This window comes from Acipenser ruthenus, chromosome 3 (assembly GCF_902713425.1).
Source record: "Acipenser ruthenus chromosome 3, fAciRut3.2 maternal haplotype, whole genome shotgun sequence".
Taxonomy (NCBI): Eukaryota; Metazoa; Chordata; class Actinopteri; order Acipenseriformes; family Acipenseridae; genus Acipenser; species Acipenser ruthenus.
In genome coordinates this window covers 55,878,644-55,900,943 of record NC_081191.1, presented here as the reverse complement: position 1 = coordinate 55,900,943, position 22,300 = coordinate 55,878,644, and the positions used below count along the sequence as shown (strand labels likewise).

General features: G+C 40.2%; 1 protein-coding gene and 1 long non-coding RNA gene across 5 annotated transcripts in view; both read left to right on the top strand.

Moving 5' to 3' along the window:
- ripk1l (receptor (TNFRSF)-interacting serine-threonine kinase 1, like) overlaps positions 1-2,849 on the top strand; it is a 38,828-nt gene extending 35,979 nt beyond the window's left edge. For all 4 annotated transcript variants that reach the window (XM_033992981.3, XM_033992979.3, XM_059014067.1 and 1 more), the window contains one exon: positions 1,109-2,849. In XM_033992981.3, coding sequence (XP_033848872.2) covers positions 1,109-1,401 — 293 coding nt within the window. In that variant the 3' untranslated portion in view covers positions 1,402-2,849. The remainder of the gene's footprint in view (positions 1-1,108) is intronic.
- Positions 2,850-4,067: 1,218 nt separating this feature from the next.
- On the top strand, positions 4,068-13,466 carry LOC117394983 (uncharacterized). The gene is made up of 3 exons (XR_004543440.2): positions 4,068-4,254; positions 6,202-6,846; positions 7,906-13,466. It is a non-coding gene; the product is annotated as an uncharacterized LOC117394983 (long non-coding RNA).
- The last annotated feature ends 8,834 nt before the right edge of the window (positions 13,467-22,300 follow it).

Genomic DNA, 22,300 nt, shown 5'->3' with positions numbered 1-22,300 from the left:
AGCACCACCTGGGGAGGCCTGCTCGCCATCGCCTGGGGAGGCCTGCTCACCATCGCCTGGGGAGGCCTACTCGCCATCACCTGGGGAGGCTAGTTCGCCACCACCCAGGGATGCCTGCATGTGAGGGAGTTGGTAATTCCAACCCTGAATAAAAATCATGAGTGCTAACATTTGCCGTTTCAATGTAGTGTGCTTAATGTTGCACTGGTTAAAAGGACTGAACGGTGTTGAAAGGACTGGAATAAAACATGAACTGTACTAACTGCTTGTAGTTCTAATTTGTAAATGTAAATCTATGTACATACCGGTGGAGGGGGTATTGGTGTTGTTACTGGGAGACCTGTGAAAGAAAGAAAGAAAGAAAAGTCAGTAATCTGTGTAAACTTGGAGAAATGCTATATTCTTTAATGAAAGGGTGCACACTTTTGTTGGAAGAATATTGCAGGAGCGATGATGTTTTAAAATACAAAATGCACAGTAAAAAGAAAATAACCTACTTTTTAATTCGGCCACGGTTTGGACTGTGCGTGGTTGATGCACTGTGCGTGCTGTGGAGCCGAGCGTGAGTAGGCACGCGCACCCAAAGCACATAATAGTTTATATTATAGCTAGCGAGAGCGAGCTCACTACTCCGATTAAAGAAGGGCGGGTGAATGTTCATTTTTTTATAGGTAAAGTATGCAAATTAATGTTTTATAAAATATTTTGAAATAATTACTCCCTACTCACTTGGATGAGCTCAGAGGGTGGGGCTGATGATAGTCAGCTGTATATAAGCTTACCTAGTCAGTAGTTTATTTTATTGTGTTACATGTTCCCATGTGTTGCTACAATTGTTTACGTAAGGTGTGTGTATTGTTTAAATTTTTTTTACATTTTAACCACTTTTTTAACTTTTAAATTGCATTCCATGCCTCAAGATGCTTTTTTACTTTTACACAGTTACACGTAGGCTTAGCCTCCACAGCCCCGTATGACGAGCTGCCACTGTTAAATGTGTTTAGCAGCACTTTCGTCAAATTCCATACCAGGTTGTAAATCATATGTTTTTTTTATTACCATACCCTCATGCATTTTGGTGTTTTTTTCTGATTTCTTTTTTATTTAGAGAATAATCCAGTTGAGGAAGAACATCTTCAACTGCTTCGAGACAACCTTGGCAGAAACTGGAAACACTGTGCCCGGAAACTTGGCATTGGAGAGCCAGAAATTGAAGTGATTGATCACGACTACGAAAGGGATGGACTGAAGGAGAAGGTTTACCAGATGCTTGAGATGTGGAAGATGAGGGAAGGCCAGCGAGGAACCACGGTTGGAAAGCTATTGAGAGCCCTCCAGAACAGCAAAGGTGATCTCCTCAATAAACTACTTCAGCTATGCAAGAACATGCAATCCCCATAAATGAATGAGGATCTGAATACTCGTGTTCATATAGATAGGGGGAGAGTAGGATTTTGAGCCAGAGACATTGATTCTTTGTATTGAAAAGTGAAAAAAAACTCCAACCCTTAAATTTTGAAGAATCATGAATCTCTGGGAAGAATATGAATATTTTTGTATTAGGCTGTTAAAATACCTTAACACTAGAACCGCCGCGGGATTAATGACATTTAAAATGTAAACGAATCTGCGTACTGTCAATGCAATGCGGTTATCCATTTAAAAAAAAAAAAAAAGGACAACCGCATTGCATTCACAAACGCAGATTCATTTACATTTTAAATCCAAACCCGTGAAAATGACTACCGTGGCGTTTCTAGTGTTAATGTCAGATGTTTTCTAGGAGCAACACTTTAAAAGGTATAGAATTGTCTTGCAGAGCCCCCTGCTATTTCCCAGCCTCCCCCAATATTATTATATAATTATTATTATTTTTAAACATACAATACAGTGGTAACTTTTTATGTGATTTTAAAAAATGGTTGTCTCCTTAAAAATGGCATAAACGTGTAATGTGTCTGTCTGAACTGTATCATCTCAATCCAAAAAAAAAAAAAAAAACTTTTTGTTACTATATAAAGTTCAATTCAAAACCACTGTTAGCTAAAGTACTACTTCAAGATCATGTGATTTTTTTTACATTTTTATAAATCAAGTCATCTGAGAAATGTCAGTCTCATTCAAGCAGTAGGCTAATTCCCAGACATTCTATAAAGATACATACATGTTATTTTGTATTTAAAATGAGGACCCTTTTGCACTGATTGTGTCCACTTCTCTGCCTGTCCCACATACTGTGAGTTTATACAAATGTATCCCTTTGCCTTTTCGTATTGCAAGATTATAAAGACATTTTGTATGTGTGTGAGAACTGCTGTCTGAATTTCATAAAAAATTGTAATGTGTTACTATTGAACATGTTGTATATAAACAGTATTGAAGGCAATATCTTGAGAAGCAGTTGTCTGTTGTGATTGACATTATACTGTTCTAGGTGTAGGTCATGCTGACATACGTGGTTTGCCTACATTCAGTCTGATAGCAACACAACTACAGTGTTTTTCCCCCAAAAAACCAACCACAGAGAAAACTGAAAGTGGCATTAAACATAGAAGCTAAACAACATTGAGGAAGTTCAGAATATGGGTTACCATCCTCACACCCCAGCAGACAGAAATGCAGCAGATCTTGGCACAATCAGGGTGTCGTTACCTTGCAGTTACCCAAACTCCGACAGGCCTTAATGCTTTGGATGATTTATGAATAATGTATAATATATTGTGACATATGTTTACTTTATATGAATTGAATAGTTGGATACATTTATCATTTGAATGACAAGTGTTACTGGAATGTCTTGTGTCTACAATCTTTAAATAAAAAGATGGGAACTGCCACACTAACACATAGCTATTTGCTATGTAGGAATCAGATCACTTTTCTTAAAGCTCACAGTTTAGAAAGCTGGATTTTAGTTCCTGACTTTTAGGTCAATAATTATTCAGTGTGTCAAACAAAGGGCAAACTAATGATACTGGGAATAAAGGGAAGAGAAAACTGTATAAATTATTAAAGGAAGTTTGGCCGAAGGGGTGGCAAAGGGAATATTGTGTTTGTGTTTTTATGTAATAGAAAAATGTTACATTTCTTCAGTCATCCCCTGCTGAGGGACCTGTTTGTCTATACATTTGTCACACTTGTGCATATAAAGTTTCACATATAGAAGGAGAGGATGAAAAGACACACGATAGCTACATACATGAATGAAATCCTACATCTGGATGTGATAGCTGGATTCTACAATACAGCTGAATGCACGAATGGACATGTGTCAATGGAATGCCATTTAAGTCCCTCCTTGTATTAAATAGGGACCACACATTTTCTTTAACACAGGTTATTGAGAGGTCTGTCTTTATGTACATATGTATGTAGGTTTTGCATTTTTACATATAGTGAAACATGCATAATATCAACCGGTTAATGTCACACCCCACTTATTATCATCAAATACAGACCATAATATAATGGGAGTCAGTGGAAACAAACTCTATTTAATGTCACACTTTGCTTAATATCAAGGAAATGCAACAGTCATACAATTGATTTCCATTCCCCTTAATATCACTTCAAATGCCTGCATCAACTGTACTGTATTTTGACACATTCTGTATACACCATTCTCGACATCCTTGTGGTCACATGATCGTGGAGATCAAAAGTGTGTAGTGTTTTTGTGTTATTACCATTGCATATTAAAATGAAAAAGTCTTAGAAACTAAAAGATTTAAACATAGTGACGAATGCTGAAATAATTGTTCAATCCGAGAAAGGAGAGCAAAAAACAAACTAGCTTACATATTTTCTTCACACCTGTCATTGATCTTAAAGATTCTTAAAAACAGGAATGAAATTGTGAGTGCCTATAACAAGTGGCTTCTACTACTAAAATAATGCATACAGGAAAGGATGAGGACTTAAAAGAGCTTAAATTTGTTTAAATGTGTACGTGGTGAATTGGTTTGTTAGGTTATTGATGAACTACTGATAATGTCAACACTGCTTAGTGTCACAATTTATGCTCAGTCCCTTTGACGTGATATTAAGTGGGTTTCACTGTATATAGAATGATGCTTATCAGTTATTGCTGACATACTACTCTTTCTCTAAATTTGTATTTACAGCCTGGTCCAGAATGTGTCACTGACTCTGCCTCTTCCATGCCAACTTCTATGCCCACTGGCGAACTGCTGCTTCTTCAAACTTTGCAAGCCCTTCTCCACTCACAATGCTTCTCTCCTAGTACTCTTGAAAGTGAGATTTATAATCTTTTTTTTAAATGAATGATGTAAATACTCATGAAATTGTTTATAGCTACCCTCTTCCTCTATGTATCCATATACCTGTACTTCTACTATTTTTAACAGAAATTACTTCATCTGCCTACAAAGAACATACACATTTGTGCCCACTGCAGCATTTTTGATATTCAGATATTTAGGTTGTCCTGGAATCACTGTCTCCATAGATCTTTAAGAACAGCTGGGACAATAATAACAGTTTACGGGCCATGAGCTGGTGCAATGAGGATAGAACAGAGGAAGCAGAAACGAGCTGTTAGTGGGACAGTAGCGGGCGGAGAGAGCCCGGACTTAAGATAGAGGAGTGAGCTGCTAGCTCGGACTTAGAACCTGGCTGAGAGGGTCCAGACTTGGAAATTAGGATAGGAAGAGATCCCCGACTGGGGAGCCGTCCTGCTCGAAGAAAAGGGCTCGGTCTTGAAGCGTGCTAGCCCGAGGATATGAAAACATAAAAGGGCTCTAACTTGGCAGAGGCGCCTCTCGGGCGATAGGAACAGTCCTGGTGCGGTTAGGAAGGAAATGACAGTAAAGGGTTCCCTGACTCAAATGAGGTGAGGCACAGGCCTCCAAAGCCAAGAGCAGAGAGGTGTCCTGCAGGGAACCTGTAAAACAGAGCAGATGGGTTAGTCTGGGACTCGAGCACAGGGAGCGTAAAGTGGACCACGTCCCGAAAGGAAATAGAGCAGGGCCTCACGTGGTGAGGTAAGATAAGCACATGAGCACATCCAGTTTTAAATGACTTTAGCATAACAGAGGCAGAAGTGTTAAAGGGACTACGAGCTCTTAAAATAAACAAATCCCCTGGGCCGGATAAGATCTTCCCAATAGTACTCAAAGAAATGAAAGAAGTTATTTACAAACCACTAACCAAGATCATGCAACAGTCTCTTGACACGGGTTGTACCGACAGACTGGAAAATTGCAAACGTAATACCGATCCACAAAAAGGGAGACAAAACCGAACCAGGTAACTACAGACCAATAAGCCTGACTTCTATTATATGTAAATTTATGGAAACAATAATAAGATCCAAAATGGAAAATTACCTATATGGTAACAATATCCTGGGAGACAGTCAGCATGGTTTTAGGAAAGGGAGATCCTGTCTAACTAACCTGCTTGATTTTTTTGAGGATGCAACATCGACAATGGATAATTGCAAAGCATACGACATGGTTTATTTAGATTTCCAGAAAGCTTTTGACAAAGTCCCGCATAAAAGATTAATTCTCAAACTGAACGCAGTAGGGATTCAAGAAAATGCATGCACATGGATTAGGGAGTGGTTAACATGTAGAAAACAGAAAGTACTGATTAGAGGAGAAACCTCAAAATGGAGCGAGGTAACCAGTGGTGTACCACAGGGACCAGTATTAGGTCCTCTGCTATTCCTAATCTACATTAATGATTTAGATTCTGGTATAGTAAGCAAACTTGTTAAATTTGCAGATGACACAAAAATAGGTGTGGCAAACACTGTTGCAGCAGCAAAGGTCATTCAAAATGATCTAGACAGCATTCAGAACTGGGCAGACACATGGCAAATGACATTTAATAGAGAAAAGTGTAAAGTACTGCACGCAGGCAATAAAAATGTGCATTATAAATATCATATGGGAGATACTGAAATTGAAGAAAGAATCTATGAAAAAGACCTAGGAGTTTATGTTGACTCAGAAATGTCTTCATCTAGACAATGTGGGGAAGCTATAAAAAGGCCAACAAGATGATCAGATATATTGTGAGAAGTGTTGAATTTAAATCAAGGGAAGTAATGTTAAAATTTTACAATTATTATTATTTATTTCTTAGCAGATGCCCTTATCCAGGGCGACTTACAATTGTCACAAGATATCACATTATTTTTACATACAAGTACATTATTTTTTGTTGATATAGGTAAACAAGAGGTTGGGGCAGGAGGGAACTCTTGAGAATCCCTCGGAGTGTCAAACGAACTGCAGGAATGGATAGGAGTTGGAGAAGGCATGGACATGAGATGGTAGAAGTACTGGATTCTGGAGATTTATGATTTGATAGTAGCAGGAGAATCTCTTGCGTGTGCGATGAAAGCTAAGATCCAGTCTTGATTAAACAGGATAGGCTGGATATGATTTTGAGCACAAAAGGTTGAAAATGTTGACCAGCCAGTAGTGTAGGATGATTTGATAGCAGGAGCTAGAGCAAAATTGAAATGGCCGAGAAGAGATAATATATCACGTTTCTTGATGGAAGTGGAAACCTGGAAGCTATTGATGAGGGAGCGAGTGCATTCTAGTTTATCAGGAGGGAGGCTGGCATCAAATTGTACTGTATCAAGTGGTATTCCAAGAAATTACAGTGAATTGACTGGGCTGGTGATCTTGTCTTCTGAGAGTGGAATGCTGAGTGAAGAAAACAGGGTCTTCAAGTGACTGATTGCTTGAGCTGGAGGGTCTGAAGAAGGGGATATGAGGAGGAAATCATCCATCAAGTGGTTGAGGAGGATCCAGCAGTGTTTTGGAGAGAGTGTCAAATATTTTCAGGCTTCTACGGCAGCCGAAGGTGAGCTGAGTAGTGAAATAATATTTATTGTCCCAGCAGATTCCGAAGAGGTGACGTAGGGAGGGATGGATGGGCATGACTTTGAAAGCGTCTGAGATATCAGCTTTAGCCAGCCAAGAACCATGACCTGCTGTTTTAGTAGATTTCATGGTGTCTGATATCTTAATGTAATGTAAGCAGAATTGATCATGTGGAATAAGATAATTTATACTGCTTGTAAGGCTACCTTGAGGTGCTGATAGGTCGATGATAAGGCGCTTCTTTCCTGAATATTTGCGAGTGGCAATGCCTATGGGATTGATGCGACAGATGGAAAATGGAGGAGTTGAAAACGGTCTGACCATAAAACCTTTATCAATTTCGGCTTGGATGAGAGAACTGACAATTTGAGGTTTGGTTACGGTGGAGTGAAGATTTTTGCATATGTAGGAGGATAATGGGATTTCAGATAGGTTGGTGGAGAATCCGTATGACAAGCCGTTGATGAGGTAAGAAGTAAATAATTTGTCTGGATGACGATGAAGCGCTTTTCCTAAGGCTGGAAATTTATGTGTGTGGATAATAACAGTAAGTTTGATTGTCATTTAGGGAGAGATGGGCAGATGGATTTGGAATGAGCGTCGCCGCAGAAGCTGCAGATGTGGAGATATTTGCAGGATTTGTTGTAACAAAAAGCCGCGTTGAAATTATTACAGATCTGTTTAGCACCGGAGAACTTGATATTGCGACCATATTTGTCATGGATTGAAGATCTGTTGGGTGGGGCTGATGCGTGGATAGGGTTTGGAGCGGATAATCTTGTATTGGAGCGTGGAGGGGTGGAGATTTGACCAGATTTGAATGAGCTTGAAGCTGCTTTTGAATAGAGGGAGGTAGAATGGGCTATGAATGCTCAAACTCCACAAGCATTGGCTCGCAAACCACTGAAAATGCGGTTATAGAGGTCTAATTCAGGGGAAGACCAATCAACAGTATGGTTACTTCTGATTAAAATGGATGCTGATTAAAATGGATTTTTATTATCTTCTCCCCAATTTGGAAATGGCCAATTATTTTTAGGCTCAGCTCACCGCTACCACCCCTGCGCTGACTCGGGAGGGCGAAGACGAACATGCGCTGTCCTCCGAAGCCTATGCCATCACCCGACCGCTTTTTTTCACACTCCGGACTCACCATGCAGCCACCCAAGAGCTACAGCGTCGGAGGTCGCTCCTGGGCAGCTTACAGGCAAGCCCGCAGGCGCCCGGCCAGACTACAGGGGTCGCTGGTGCGCGGTGAGCCGAGGACACCCTGGCCGACCTAACCCTCCCTCCCCCCGGGCGGCACTCGGCCAATTGAGCGCCGCCCCCTGGAAGCTCCCATCCTCGGTTGGCAAAGGAATAGCCTGGACTCGAACTCGCGACATCCAGACTATAGAGTGCATCCTGCACTCCACGTGGAGCGCCTTTACTGGATGTGCCACTCGGGAGCCCAAAGCGGAGAATGCTTTATAGTACTCGTGGAACATGGTACTCCCGTATCTAACCTGAGAGCTCCACAATGTAAAATAGATATTGATCCAGCTCTTGGCGGTGGTGTGGATAAACTATGCAAAGAACGTCACAGTAGATAAAAAAAAGTGAGAACAAACTCCCCCAGGGTTAAATTCTTTAGAAGGCGTGGGTCACAGGATTTGAGGGTAACTGATAGGTCCCCACAATCCACAGTGTGGTAGTCCAAAAACTCAGAGTGGCAATAAGTATAGAAACTAAGCTGATGTCTTTACCTTCTATTATTTGTTTTTGGATATTAAGTGATAGAGAGTGACACCTGATGGTAGAGGCTGAGTGGGAACCAGATGGAATTGCTGATACGAGATTGTGTTCAGGGATGTCAACAGAGAGGACCAAAGATGAAGTACCGGAAGCGTAAGCTACTGCAGGATTAGAGATTGAAAACAAGATAGGAATGGCCGCTGTTGTTGATGGTATGACGCGGTTGTTGAGCCGGGCGTTAATGGTTGAAATGGAGTTTGCAATGTGTTGGATGAGATCTTTTAAATCATTAAATGTGCTCTGTTGAAGGTGGAGGACAGGATATTCTGTTAGAGCGGAGAGTTGAACTGGCTCTGTGGCAGCGGGTGCAGTGTGTGGAGTGGGAGAAGGGCGCCCTCTTGTAGTTGCTTGCCGGCGAGGAGGAAAGACAGGTTCAGCAGACACAGCTTCACAATAGAGGTTGAATAGAGGGAGCCGATCGCTTCCAACAGGAATATTAATGCCTTTGTCGAACATGGCTTTTCAAAGCTTGGCAATGGGCCAGTCTTTATAATGAAGACGCTGTGGGGGTTGAGTAGTGGAGCGGCGTTTTGAACGGCGTGGCTGCTTTGTAAAATGAGATTTCACGGTTGGCCAGAAATCGTCTGTATTGGTCAACTTCAGGTAGCTACGTTCTGTTGTCGTTGACAGTTAAATCCCCTAAACATCATGGAAAGTATCACTTGTCAAGAAAACAAAAGGTTAATATTTGTAAAATGAGATTTGTAGATATTTACAGCACTTAAAAAAATTGAACTTCCAACATACAATAACTTAAATAGAATACTACTACATGTATACATGCAGTAGATCTTCAGTTAACATCGCTTATACTTAGTCTTCTGCGTACGGTGACCAGACGTCCTGATAAAATCGGGATTGTCCCGATATTAGGGGCTTTGTCCCGCGTCCTGATCGAGGTACTGTCGGGACGCCATTTATCCCGATTTTTAGAGTAAATGTTGAAAACCCAGGCATAAAATGTGATATTTTTTATTTTCTCGTTAGAAAATGCCATATGTGGCTGCTGTACTGTCTTGCGGTGCAACAGCATACTGTACTGGTTTAGAGTGTGTTGTTTGAGTGGTTGTTTGCATTAAAATTTATGCGGCTATCTAATCACGTTAACCTGCAATCATATGATGCGGTATGCGGTATGTGTTTTACTGGCGAAGTGTCATGGTGGCTGGTGTTGTTGACAAACCTGTCCCTAAAAAGCAAAAAAAAAGTGCAAGTACCGAACGCAATGGGAAAAAAAATAAAAAATTGGATTCAATCATATGACTGTGTTACAAAGACATTTTGTAAATTGTGTAAAAAAAGAGTGTAGCATCACAAGGCAGCGAGTTGGATGTGAGGCATCACACCGGTGGGATGCAACATTATTATTATTATTATTATTATTATTATTATTATTATTTTTATTTATTGTGACTGTGAATTGAAGCTTGCGAGAGTACTCAAAGCTCAAAAGTAAAACTGCAATTTCAGCGCGAGCTGCAAGGAGTTCTACAGTTATGTCATTGGCAAAAAGGATGTTATGCGCATGGCCAAGTCATCCAGTTAGGATTAGGATTATAATTAGGATTTCATGGACATTTCACGGACCTGTTTAAACATTAAATACACCTAATATTTTAGAGCACTTTATAAGCCTAAAAATAGTGGTACTTGTTTCCTTACTAAAACAGAGTGCTGTCATTTGTTAAAAGGCAAGCAGGCAACATCTCCCAATAGTTGCTGTCAACATTCTCTGTCTGGTGTGGACTTGTCCATGCATTGAGACTGCAAGTCTGCATCCACTGAATTGGTTGGAAGTGTAAGGCAAAGCTTTGCAAGTTATACAGATGTGGACATAAATTAGAACCAGTCCCAAAATTCGGCTATCCAAAGGTATCTGGCATTCTTTAATAAAATCCATATATGCAACACATTCATTGTCATGTTATTTGCCCCATCCAGGAATTTATTTTATCAGTACTGAGTCAAAACAAAGAAAACGTGCCTATTCGGGTCTAAAATGCTAACTGTTTAAAAAGTAAACAGTAGGTTGTTTGAACCGAGGTAGCTGTGCTTGACTGGACCTGTAGTGCTGATTTAACTTGGCTACAACCGACACAGGAATACTTTTATCTCTGCGCTGACTTTCCAGTTTGTTTTCTGAAAGCTGCTGTTTGTTTTACGTTCTGTTCAGCAGCCTCTGTAGTAGCCTTTTGTTTAATGAATGATTCTGAAGTTATAGCGATCGATCGTATTTTCTTTAAGTCACATTACAAGATGTGCAAAACAATTACCTCCATCTGCATGTCCAGTTTCTTTGGGAAATGTCTTGTCACGATCCTCTGTCGAAATATACTTGCTTGTTTTGCTTTGTCGTCCATTTTTGTATTTTACGTCTAATGTTGAAAACTAGATTTTAGCAACCTAAATCAAAACAATGCAGCACTGACTTTGTCCCACCTGCTGCGCACAGTACAGCAGGTCACAGAAAAGCCAGTACAGATGCACTGATACGGCTGATTAAAACACCATTGTCATTTGAACAGTAAACAAGAAAGTTAACTGCTTTGGAGTATTTTTTTTTAAATTTATATTTCTCTAAGTTTTTGTTTTTGCCTAAGTGCAATGCACACAAGATGGAGAAGGAATAAAAAAAAGCCTATTTACGAAAGAAAAATACGTAGTTTGTGTCGCTTGCGTTGTGCAGTAGTTCACAAGGTTTCTTTCCTTCCCTCACCAACTGAGTGTCCCGATTTTTCACTCTTGCTATCTGGTCACCCTAGTTCCGCACTTGCGGTTTATTCCGAATTTTACCAAAAAATTACAAGATTTTTTTTTTTTTTTTTTTAACTGGACGTTGTTTTTTACTGATTTATACCCGATTTTCGTCTATTATTCAATATTGTCCCGGTACTATTTCTAGGCAATACGATATATTTTTATTAAAATGCTGTTTTATTTTTACTATGACATTGTAATAAGCAGCCCTATACTGTATCCTAGGATACAGCAGACGTTTAGACATCAGAGGATCAAATTACGTTCAACCTGTGGTTCTCTGTCACTTCATAAACACATTATCACCTGATTATGTTGGCCAATCAAAGTCTTATTATTGTGGCAACTGCTTGGCATAGTAAATACTAGCTTGATCAAAAACTAAATTGAAATATTTGCACGAAAATATTATATTTTTAGTGGATGAGGAATGGGAAGAAAACGTAAATCAGTTTATGAATATTCAAAAGAAAACAATTGTTTCGAAGTATACAAAAAGCAAAAATAGCAGAAGTGGGTCAGATGAGGCAGAGGATGCATAGTGCTGCAAATTACTGCTGCATTGAGGTACATGTTCACGCTGACAGTAAAAGAAAAAAAATAAGCGACACATTAAAATAAAACATTAAAGTGAGCTGAGAGACAAGCAATCCATTTATGCGACTTAATAAAAAGACAGCACAGTGTTAATGAGTTTTCAGAGAGCTGTGCTTTGCTGGACAGCCAATTGCAGAGAGGTATGTATTGGTGACTTCATACGACAGTACTGTCTGTCCATCAGCTAAATCTCCCTCCCGACCTCTGAGGGCGCTAAGTAACGGGAACAGAGTACCCTGGACTGCTTGCCCTGACACTTCGTTCCGAGGGTTAAAAGGAAGTTGATCATTTAGAAAAGGGGCGGTTATTATTAGACAGCTAACACGTTCCAGAGTTGTCGCCAGAGGCCAGCACAAACAACGGACCAGCACTGCACTTGTATCACAAATAACTGTAGTTGCACCACAAGCACAAATTAACGCACTAATGGACTTGTGTATGTGTTTTGTGTTTCGTGTGGGTGTACAATAAACAGGACTATTATTTCAGGACCAACCTGGGGATTACAAAGTAAGTAATACACGCCGCTGTATTACTTACCATCATTATTGTTTACTGTTTGTTTTGCTGTCAGTCACTGGACATACAAACCCATTAAACAACTTTGCACCCGGATTATAATTGTCTGTCTGTTCATTGATCACTTGCACCTGCACACTGTTAACCACTTTGCCACAGGCACGCATTGATGGAAATGTCCAGTATGATTTTTGACGCGTCTCCCCATGTCTTGCACCACCCAGTTCTGTCAATTTTCTTTTCTCTTTATGATTTCAAGGCTAATAAACCTGGCTTGTTTTGTACTGATGTCATGTTCTTACCGTATGTAGGTACTATTTTTTTAAAAGATAAAACCCGAAAACGCGGAACACTTGTTATACTGTATGTTTTGGTTTTGTAAAATTAAAACAACGTATCACTGGGTAAATGCTTAGAATGCAACGTGATTTTGCTTGTATGTGTGGCCATGCTTACAAAGGAAAAAGGGTACTGGTATACTAGTCGTACCTTAATAACATTTTCAATTTCATGCATTTTTAGGAGAGTTTACAACAAACTTGTCTGTGGCCTGAGATTGAGGTGGGACAATAAACTTACAGTTAACTACATAGCAAAGCAAAATAGCACAAGACACTCTTAAAAAGCATAGGTAGCCTCGTATTATTATAAAGGTTCAGTACAATGGATTGCTGTATGTATGTACTGCATATTTAGAACATGGTTTGGTTGTTAGTAGCTTTTTGATCCCAAAATCTCATCAAGCAGCTTCTTGAAGGATCCCAGGGTGTCACTTCAACAACATTACTGGGGAGTTGGTTCTGTGTAAAAAAGTGCCTCGTATTTTCTGTTCTGAATGCCTCTTTTCACAATATATCCGAGCATCTTGCTGGACTTTTTTTTATAGCTTCCCCACATTGTCTAGATGATGACATTTCTGAGTCAACATGAACTCCTAGGTCTTTTTAATAGATTCCTTCTTCAATTTCAGTATCTCCCATATGATATTTATAATGCACATTTTTATTGCCTGCGTGCAGTGCCTTAAACTTTTCTCTATTAAATGTCATTTGCCATGTGTCTGCCCAGTTCTGAATGCTGTCTAGATCATTTTGAATGACCTTTGCTGCTGCAACAGTGTTTGCCACACCTATTTTTGTGTCATCTGCAAATTTAACAAGTTTGCTTACTATACCAGAATCTAAATCATTAATGTAGATTAGGAATAGCAGAGGACCTAATACTGATCCCTGTGGTACACCACTGGTTACCTCGCTCCACTTTGAGGTTTCTCCTCTAATCAGTACTTTCTGTTTTCTACATGTTAACCACTCCCTAATCCATGTGCATGCATTTCTTTGAATCCCTGTGCGTTCAGTTTGAGGATTATTTCTTATGTATAGCACTACCACTCCGCCTCTTCTGTCCTATCTATCTTTCCTATACAGTGTATACCAACAAATATTATGTTCGTCTCAATCATTCTCAGACAAACAAGTTTCTGTAACACTTATCACATTGTAGTTACTTGTTAGTGCAGTAGCTTCAAATTTTGTTTCTGAGACATTTAGATAAATACATTTAATGGCTGTCTTACCTGAGTTGTTGCCTTTGTTTTGATTTGGTCTCCCTTCGGTGTTTTTGTTTTCTCCCCCCTTCCTTTCTAGTTTAAATGCTTCTGAACCTCCTCAAGGATCCTTTCTCCAAGTAGATTGGTTCCTTTTTTGTTTAAGTGCAGTCTGTCCCGCCTACTGTATAAAGATAGTCCTTGTTGTAGAATGTGCGCCAATGTTCAAGAAAGGTGAAGCCTTCCTGTGTGCACCATGATTTCTGCCATGCATTTTGATTATTTATTTCCAGCTGTCCATATGCTCCTTTGCAAGGTGCCGGCAGTATCCCAGAAAATACCACAGTTTTGGTCTTGTCTTTTAATTTCCTTCCTAGCTCTCTGAATTTGTTTTGCAGGGATTCTGGCCTGACTCTCAAAGTATCAATGTTTCTCAAAGTATAATAAATGGTACAGTTTGATATGCGAGTGAAGAAAATGAATGATAATCATCACTGGCAGAACTATTTTTCACAGTGAATGTTATAATAGTTATGTGATACCTCCTTAAATTTGGCTGAAAACAAAACATGTTTGCAAATTATTTTATTATGACTGGTGTGTGCATATATAAAACTGCTTTTTTTTTTTTTAACACCGAATCATCACTAATCATGTGGCAATCCAAATACAGATAAATGAATATTTCACAACAGCATACTTTGCATTATTTTTTATTGTATCCATTATTTTCTAAATAACGTGAGTATGTGTCTCTAAAAGGTTTTCTATATAAATCATGACATTAGTATGACAGTATGTTACTGTTTCAGCTGTTAGAGCTAGCTACCTTGTCAGCCAACAATTCAATGAAGTCTCTCAATTTGTTTGTGCAGACGTTCAGACTATTTTTCACTGTTACTGTGCAAACACATCATAATGGATGATCTCAGCCTTAAACAACCAGTGGCTCCAATGAAGAGGGCACCAATATAAATCTAGACAACCATTCTGATAAAATATGTTGTAACAGGATGTTACGTGTGTGGGTATTCATTGATAGATGGGAGAGACACAGAGGTTGTATTTGCAACACCACTCGGGTCCAGGTTTTATTACAATGTTTATAAGTTGTTGCAGTGGTAGGTGGCCACCACTAGGGTACCAGCAATGGGAGTCCAAGTGCAGGAGGACATAAACACAGTGTAATAAACACAAAAATGCAAAACAAAACACAGTTCAAAACAACTAGAAAATAAAAGTTAACTAAACTAATCCCCTTTACTAAACACCAGGACCCCGGTTAACACACAGAGGTCCTCGGCCGTGCACACAACCCCGGTCAAACACACGGCGGTCACTCAGCTGGTTCAGTCTCCCTGGATATCCACACAGTCATGAGGCAACAGGCTGGTATACAATGAACAAAGGATTGATTTTCCAGCTCCTTTAAAGGCATTAGGCCAGGGCTAATTAATAAGCAATTAGTCAATCAACACCTGGTCACATTACACACCTGGCTCATTACTAAGGGATTCTGCCATATCTTGCACAAACTTTGTTTGCAAATTAAATACATTTTATTTGCAAACCAAACAATAACACAATATTTACAGATGCAGGGCGTCAGCACTGCCACATATGGCCTCATTCGTTGCTGATTGCTTGTTAATGGCAAAGTTTTAAAGCACGTGCTTTTGGAAGAAGGCTAAATATTAGAGAGCTGTTTCAAGCTGTGTGCCAGCTGTGTTCCTTGCCACAGAAGTTGTTTTGCCACATCACTGGAAGGTAGGATATACAGTGGTAGAAATTCAAGTTACTGTAAATGTACTGAATATCTCTAGTTCTATTTAGTGCAGTCAGCTTCAATTGTGAAAACAAAGTTTCCTGTAAATTACCTTATTTCAATTACTATAAAACATATTGCTTTCATTGAAGAACCTACAATTAGAGAAAATAAGAGGTATTCTAATTTAAAACAAGGTGACAGTTTAGATAACATAGATAACTAGCATTAAGGTACCTAGAGCTAACAACAACAACAAACAACAACAAAAATAAATCCAGTAAATCTTACTAAAGTCTATTGCCATCATGTCATAGGTCTCACATTTTCCTATAGGAAACATTCATAAAAAGTGGGGGCCAAGTTTAGGGCTCTCTTTATGTGAACTTGGGCATTTTTGGACATACAGTATATCACTTTTTTTTGAGAATTATTTATATAATAAATACATTTAAAAAAAACAACCAAAAAAGAAAAAAACACTGAGAGTAGCTCATGTAATTCACTTCCCTGTTGTACTTGCCCCATGATATCACTGATATGATGGACTGCCTTTGCATCTTCCACCGCATCTTTTGCTGCCCACTTCTCCCAGTTCTCACTACACGTTCTACCTCCCTCACACACTCGTCATGTGATTCCATCAGTTTCATTTCCAGCCAAACCTTAGCACACTTGAATTCCTCAGTTAGAGCTGAGACTAACAGCTGCAGTTTCCCTTTATTGTAGATAGCTACCTAATGTATGAACTAATCAAGGCTTCCAGTCTCTCTACTGTTGACTGGGAAACCTCATACTCAGTATGTGGCCACAGCAACCTTAGAAGAAGACCAAACTGAAAGCACCAGACTTGCCTGGTAGTGCACTACTGTCGATCCTCTTCAGCCCTTGCGCTGCTTGCTATCTCAACTCTTCCACTCGGACTGTAGGCTTTAAATCTCCATCATGCCACCTCTCAAGACTTTTTATTTGCTTTTCTGACACTGTTGGAATGGCCTCGTCATCAATATAGAACACTTTATACACTACTTTGCCATTGATGATGGAGAATCTCATCGACTTGGTAGGCTTGAACTGCATAGGTGCCCATCTGATGTTATCTGCTATTTTGCCAAGTAACAGATTGGTGCAGGCTACTGTTGTAATCATGGTGGTCATGTCACCCATGTATGCTCTAAGTGGTGGCAGCCGCATGCCAGAAGCCAGGCGTTCTCCCACCACCCATTTCGAGGCGCTAATACTGACATCCATTGTCATGGTGAAGTGGAGAAACTTGCCATGATTCCAACTTAGAGAAACTGCCAAGTAGTGGTAAACTCTGGAGTTGAAAAACAGAACTGCAAGTCCCCGCAGTAGGCTTTCACTAATCCTGTTATAGTACAAGGTATGCTGAAGAACTCAAATGCAGGCCAAAAGAGCTTATGTGGCACTGAACCATATCCATTAGCGAAATCCAGGAATGTTACACAGAGCTCCTTATTCTCTTTTCTTGCAGACTGAATCTGTTGCCAGATCATATGACATGCTCCTAGCATCCCAGAAAGCCTGGGATAGCAGCTTTCTGTATGGAGGTGTCAATCATATGGTTCTTTAATAGGTAAATTGACAACCTCTGTGCCACAATGTTGAAGAATATCTTATGCTCCACATTTAACAGGGAAATTGGACGGAATTGGCCGATCCTGGTAGATTATTTTTCTTTGGTGATTAAGACCCATCCTGCACTGTGCCTAGCCCTTGGGACTACTTGTTTTACCCAGGCTAACTTCATCAACCTCCACTAGATTCTTAGAACCCCTGGTGGACTCTTGTAAGCTTGGTATGGTACACCATTGGGCCCAGGCGATGATGAAGTCCTTGGTTTCTTAGAAGCAGAGTCCTTCATTTGGTATTCTGGTGGATTAATAGGTGGAATATCAAAGGGAATCAACATAGGCTCTGCTGTTCTTGGATCAGTGTGCGTCTCCAAGATATCTCCAACACTGGCTTAGTGGCTGTAAGTATACCATTATTTTCACTAGTGAATAGATCTTTATAAAAGCTGGTTCTTGCATGCGCCTTCTTTTTACAGCACTTTCATGGGCGCTCTGCTTTGCAAGCTTATGTTTTAGATCCTTTTGCAGAAGACTGAGGGCCTCCTGACTTTCTTCAGCCTTCCTCCACAGCTTCCTCAGTTGCCTCCTTTTTAAACTAGCTGCCGTCTCACACCCATATGCGTAGATGGTATCCCAGACTTATCCAACTTTCATTCTACTATTCGACTTAACTTCTCCAACAAAAAGCAGAGGCCCATGTCAACCGTGTGCAAAGCCGATTTCTCAGAGGTTCTTGGACATTAAACCTGGGTTCCTTTCTCTCCTGGGGTGGTTCATCTTACTAGGCTCACCAGGATCATTGGTTTCATCGCTATCTGTACTTCTATTGGAACTACTGTCTGTAACAGGGGTGTTGCTATCTTACAAACTGTGGTGAGCATCCTGCTGCTGGCTTTTACTTGTCTGACTTGACTGGCTACGTAAGAAGCATTGATCAATGAGAGGCCCCTGCCCCTTCTCCTTTCACCACCCAGCTGCCCATTTATTTTGGCAATTTCCAAGTTAAAAATTCACTTTTTTTTGCAGATTGTTCATTCTTAGCCCTCCAAATAAACAATCTGGACAATTTTCAAAACAATTTTTGCTGTATTTCTTTTTAAATACACACTTTTTATTTTCATTATGACAAACGGAAACACAGTATTTCAATAGAACTTAAATAACAAAATAACACCAATGTGTTTACAATTGTAGCATTATATTATAGATCACAACATAAGATGATTTGTTTTACAATGGCAGCATTATATAAGTATAAATAACATACTTTTTTTTACAATGGCAGCATTATAATAACATTATAATACTTGTGCAGGCATATCACTTTTTAGAAATTATTTTTTGTGTGATAGATTTCAAAGCAGATGCACTTCAAACCCTCATCAATGCTAATGTCTTTATCTAGCACATATACATCAGAAAACTTGTATCACAAATTTTCAATCATGTCATATGCTTTATCTAGGCACGGGTGTATAGCGTTATTATTATTATAAATAGTTCTTTTGACCAGTACCAAACCTGACAAGGCTTCCTTACAACCTGTAACACCAATAAATAAATAAAGAAATCTCCTCGTTTTGTTCTCTGCAGATACACAGGCATCCATTTTTCACTCTCAGCTGTGTACATACAGATGACCTGGTCTGTCAAGCACATTTCTTAAGGACTGCTGCCATCTGCCAGTAAAAAACAAAACTGCATACACTTTTACAATACAGTTTTCTTATTTTTTCATTGAAGCACGTTAAAAAGATGTTAAACTGCAGATGCACATATAAGCGCCTTCACTATTCTCACAGGAGTGACAAATTTGGACTTGCATACTCTCCATGTGGAAATCGCGGGATAAGCAGCTGGGTGGTTAAGCATCTTTTTTCCCTCGATGATTCTTCAGACCCCTGACCATTGTCACCTTGGTCCAGCCACAGGTACAAACCTGGAGCGCCACAACTTGTCCTAGAGCTTTCACTGCAGATCTTGAGCTGCACAATTGGGTTGTCCAATGTAAAGTTGTATTCGTTCTCATGTTCATTTCTTTTCCTAAGTCATTAACTGTGTATCCAAACTTGAGTCATCTTCCATCTGTATCCAGATGTGTTGGAGATTTGACCACAGTTCCTAAGACTGCTAAGCCATGCTGTCTTATACATATTTGGCTTGGGTCACAAATTCAGATTAGTGATTTGTTCAGAGTACTGATTGTAATCTAGATTGTACTAAAAAATACCTTGTCTAGTCTTTGTTTTATATTGTTGATACTTATATTCCTGTTAGCATTGCTGCTGCCACCATTGACACTCACAGCATCTCTGCTGCCAGGATTGCCCTAGCTGGAGGAGCCAGCCTTGCCTCTGTCAGCATTTCCGCTGACAGTATTGCCACTGACAACATTACCACCCCTGGGCCTACTGATGCCTCCGTTCCACCTCTGAACCAAAACCAAACCCGTGCAGAATGGGACAGTCTCCAGATTGATTAATTTATTACTAATCTGGAGATGCTTTGGCTGAACGGGGTTGGTTTTGGTTCAGAGGTGAAATGAGAGACATGAGTGAAGTTAAATTCTAAAGAAATAATAACAATTGCTATTCATACTGGCTTGAGACCAGCACAATACTTGTTTTATTAAGTGTTTGTTTTGTCTGTCTGTTTTGGCCACTGTGCTGTCTTGTTTTGTTATTTTGTTGTTTTATGTTCAAACCTTTTATTTTACAATAAACTTGTCCATCAGCGCTCCTTACCTCAGTACTGTGTATCTGTATTTACCTGGTCTGACATCACCCGCAAGCCATCCTGTTCACAGGCTGTAAGGCTGTGAGACTGTGAGGCTTGCTCTCTGCACTGCACACTTCTGCTGCAGCCTGGATTCATCCACTCTCCTGCAGCAGATCCACTGCGAGGCTGTGAGGCCTGTTTCCTGCACTCTCGTGCTGCAGACTGGATTCATCGAGTCACCTGCAGCAGATCCACTGTGAGGACTATTGGTAAAATTTTTGCTATTCTGTTTGGTTGAAAATGCTTCTACTTTGCATATTGGCTTCTAATGGCCACACAGAGCATGTCTCCACTAACCATACACCTGTTATCACTTGCAGCAGAGCTACTGTTGAATAGTTCTTATTGTTGCAAGATGCTGAATCTTACTTTGTTATTAAGCATGTAGGAAACTTGATATTGAGAAGACATGTACTCATGTTTATTACTGAAACACGTTCAGAAAAATATTATCTTACCTTCAAAACAAAAAATATCATCAGTATCAAAAAAATCTACTAAATCTGTCGTCCTAAATCTCTGTTACCTACTGCAATCATTTCTAACAATCTAGTGGTGATAGATAAAAAGTTGACTGGTTTAATGATCACTTTATTAAAGCAGGACATGTGTTTGATATGACCAATGTTCATCACAACACTAGTTCCCTTTCAATTCGAAGATGACCACCAACATACTTATGGGATATGCCTGCCATAGGTAGGTATTCACTGAGCATTTTATGTCAGAGCTGCCGATAGGCCCCTTCCTGGAGTGACGTCCTCGGTCCTGCCTGCCGAGGGATTAAACAGTTAACCCACGGAAACCATTTTCTCTTTTGTCTCTCACCTACGGTAAGTTTCTGTGTTACTAAACTGAGTGTGTTTTTGAAAGAGCTCGTCTGAGTTAACTGCTATGTGCTTGAGGCAGCCGAGGGACATAATGGACCTCAAGGCACAGATGGCCCAGGTCCTGTCTCCCTGTGGCAAAGTGGTGAGTGAATACAGGTACGTGCAGTGCAGAGTGGATACAAAACAGACAGACAATGATTTCCAGGTGCAAGGGTGTTTATTGATTTAATTAACAATGTCCAGAGCCTTATGGCAAACACCTGTAAATAATAATGATGGAGTGATGTGTGGTCCAGTGGTTAAAGAAAAGGTCTTGTAACCAGGAGGTCCCCGGTTCAAATCCCACCTCAGCCACTGACTCATTGTGTGACCCAGTCACTTAACCTCCTTGTGCTCCGTCTTTCGGGTGAGACGTAATTGTAAGTGACTCTGCAGCTGATGCATAGTTCACACACCCTAGTCTCTGTAAGTCGCCTTGGATAAAGGTGTCTGCTAAATAAAAAAAAATAATAATAATAAGTGATACAGCGGTGTGTATCACTCTGTATTTGTAAATCTCCGGGTTTGACCTGTAACCAAAAGTCCAGTTTTACACACCAACACTAAACACAAAACACAAACACAGTTCCCAGTGATAGTGAATAAGTGCAAGTGGTGTATTACAGTTCTCCATGAAAGTGATGTCCGGGTTTATGCTGGCTTTCGCTACAGCTCCGGATCGTGCTACTGGTAGTCTATTAAAAAACAGACGACAGTTAACAAACACTAACAAACACAAGACAAAACCCACGGTTCACGATACTGCAACACAGACTCCTTGTAGGATTAATGCACTAACCATTTACCAAGGAACAAATCACTTACACTATGTCCCCTATTTATACCCTCGCTCATGACCCCTATGTTAACAAGTGCATCCACTCCTACAATCCTCAGATGCCACAGCGTTTACCATCTGGGTCATTGAGTTTGCGTACCGTAGCTCCATCCCTTTCCTAAATGACCGACTTCCACCTACCCTAAGGAATACATTGTCGTGCCATTTAGTGAAGGGTACTCTATTCCTTTTACACAGTGCCCTCACAGGTCGAGAGGGAGATCTAACACCAAGAATCATTCGATCTCCCAGGGGAGCTCAGGGTGAGTGGGAATCGCCGACACTGATGGCAGAGGAGGACGTGCTTTCGATAGCGGCCTCCTGGGGTGAGGGCTCTTTCCCCACTGAGATGGAGGAAGGAGAGGAGCCTGAGCTC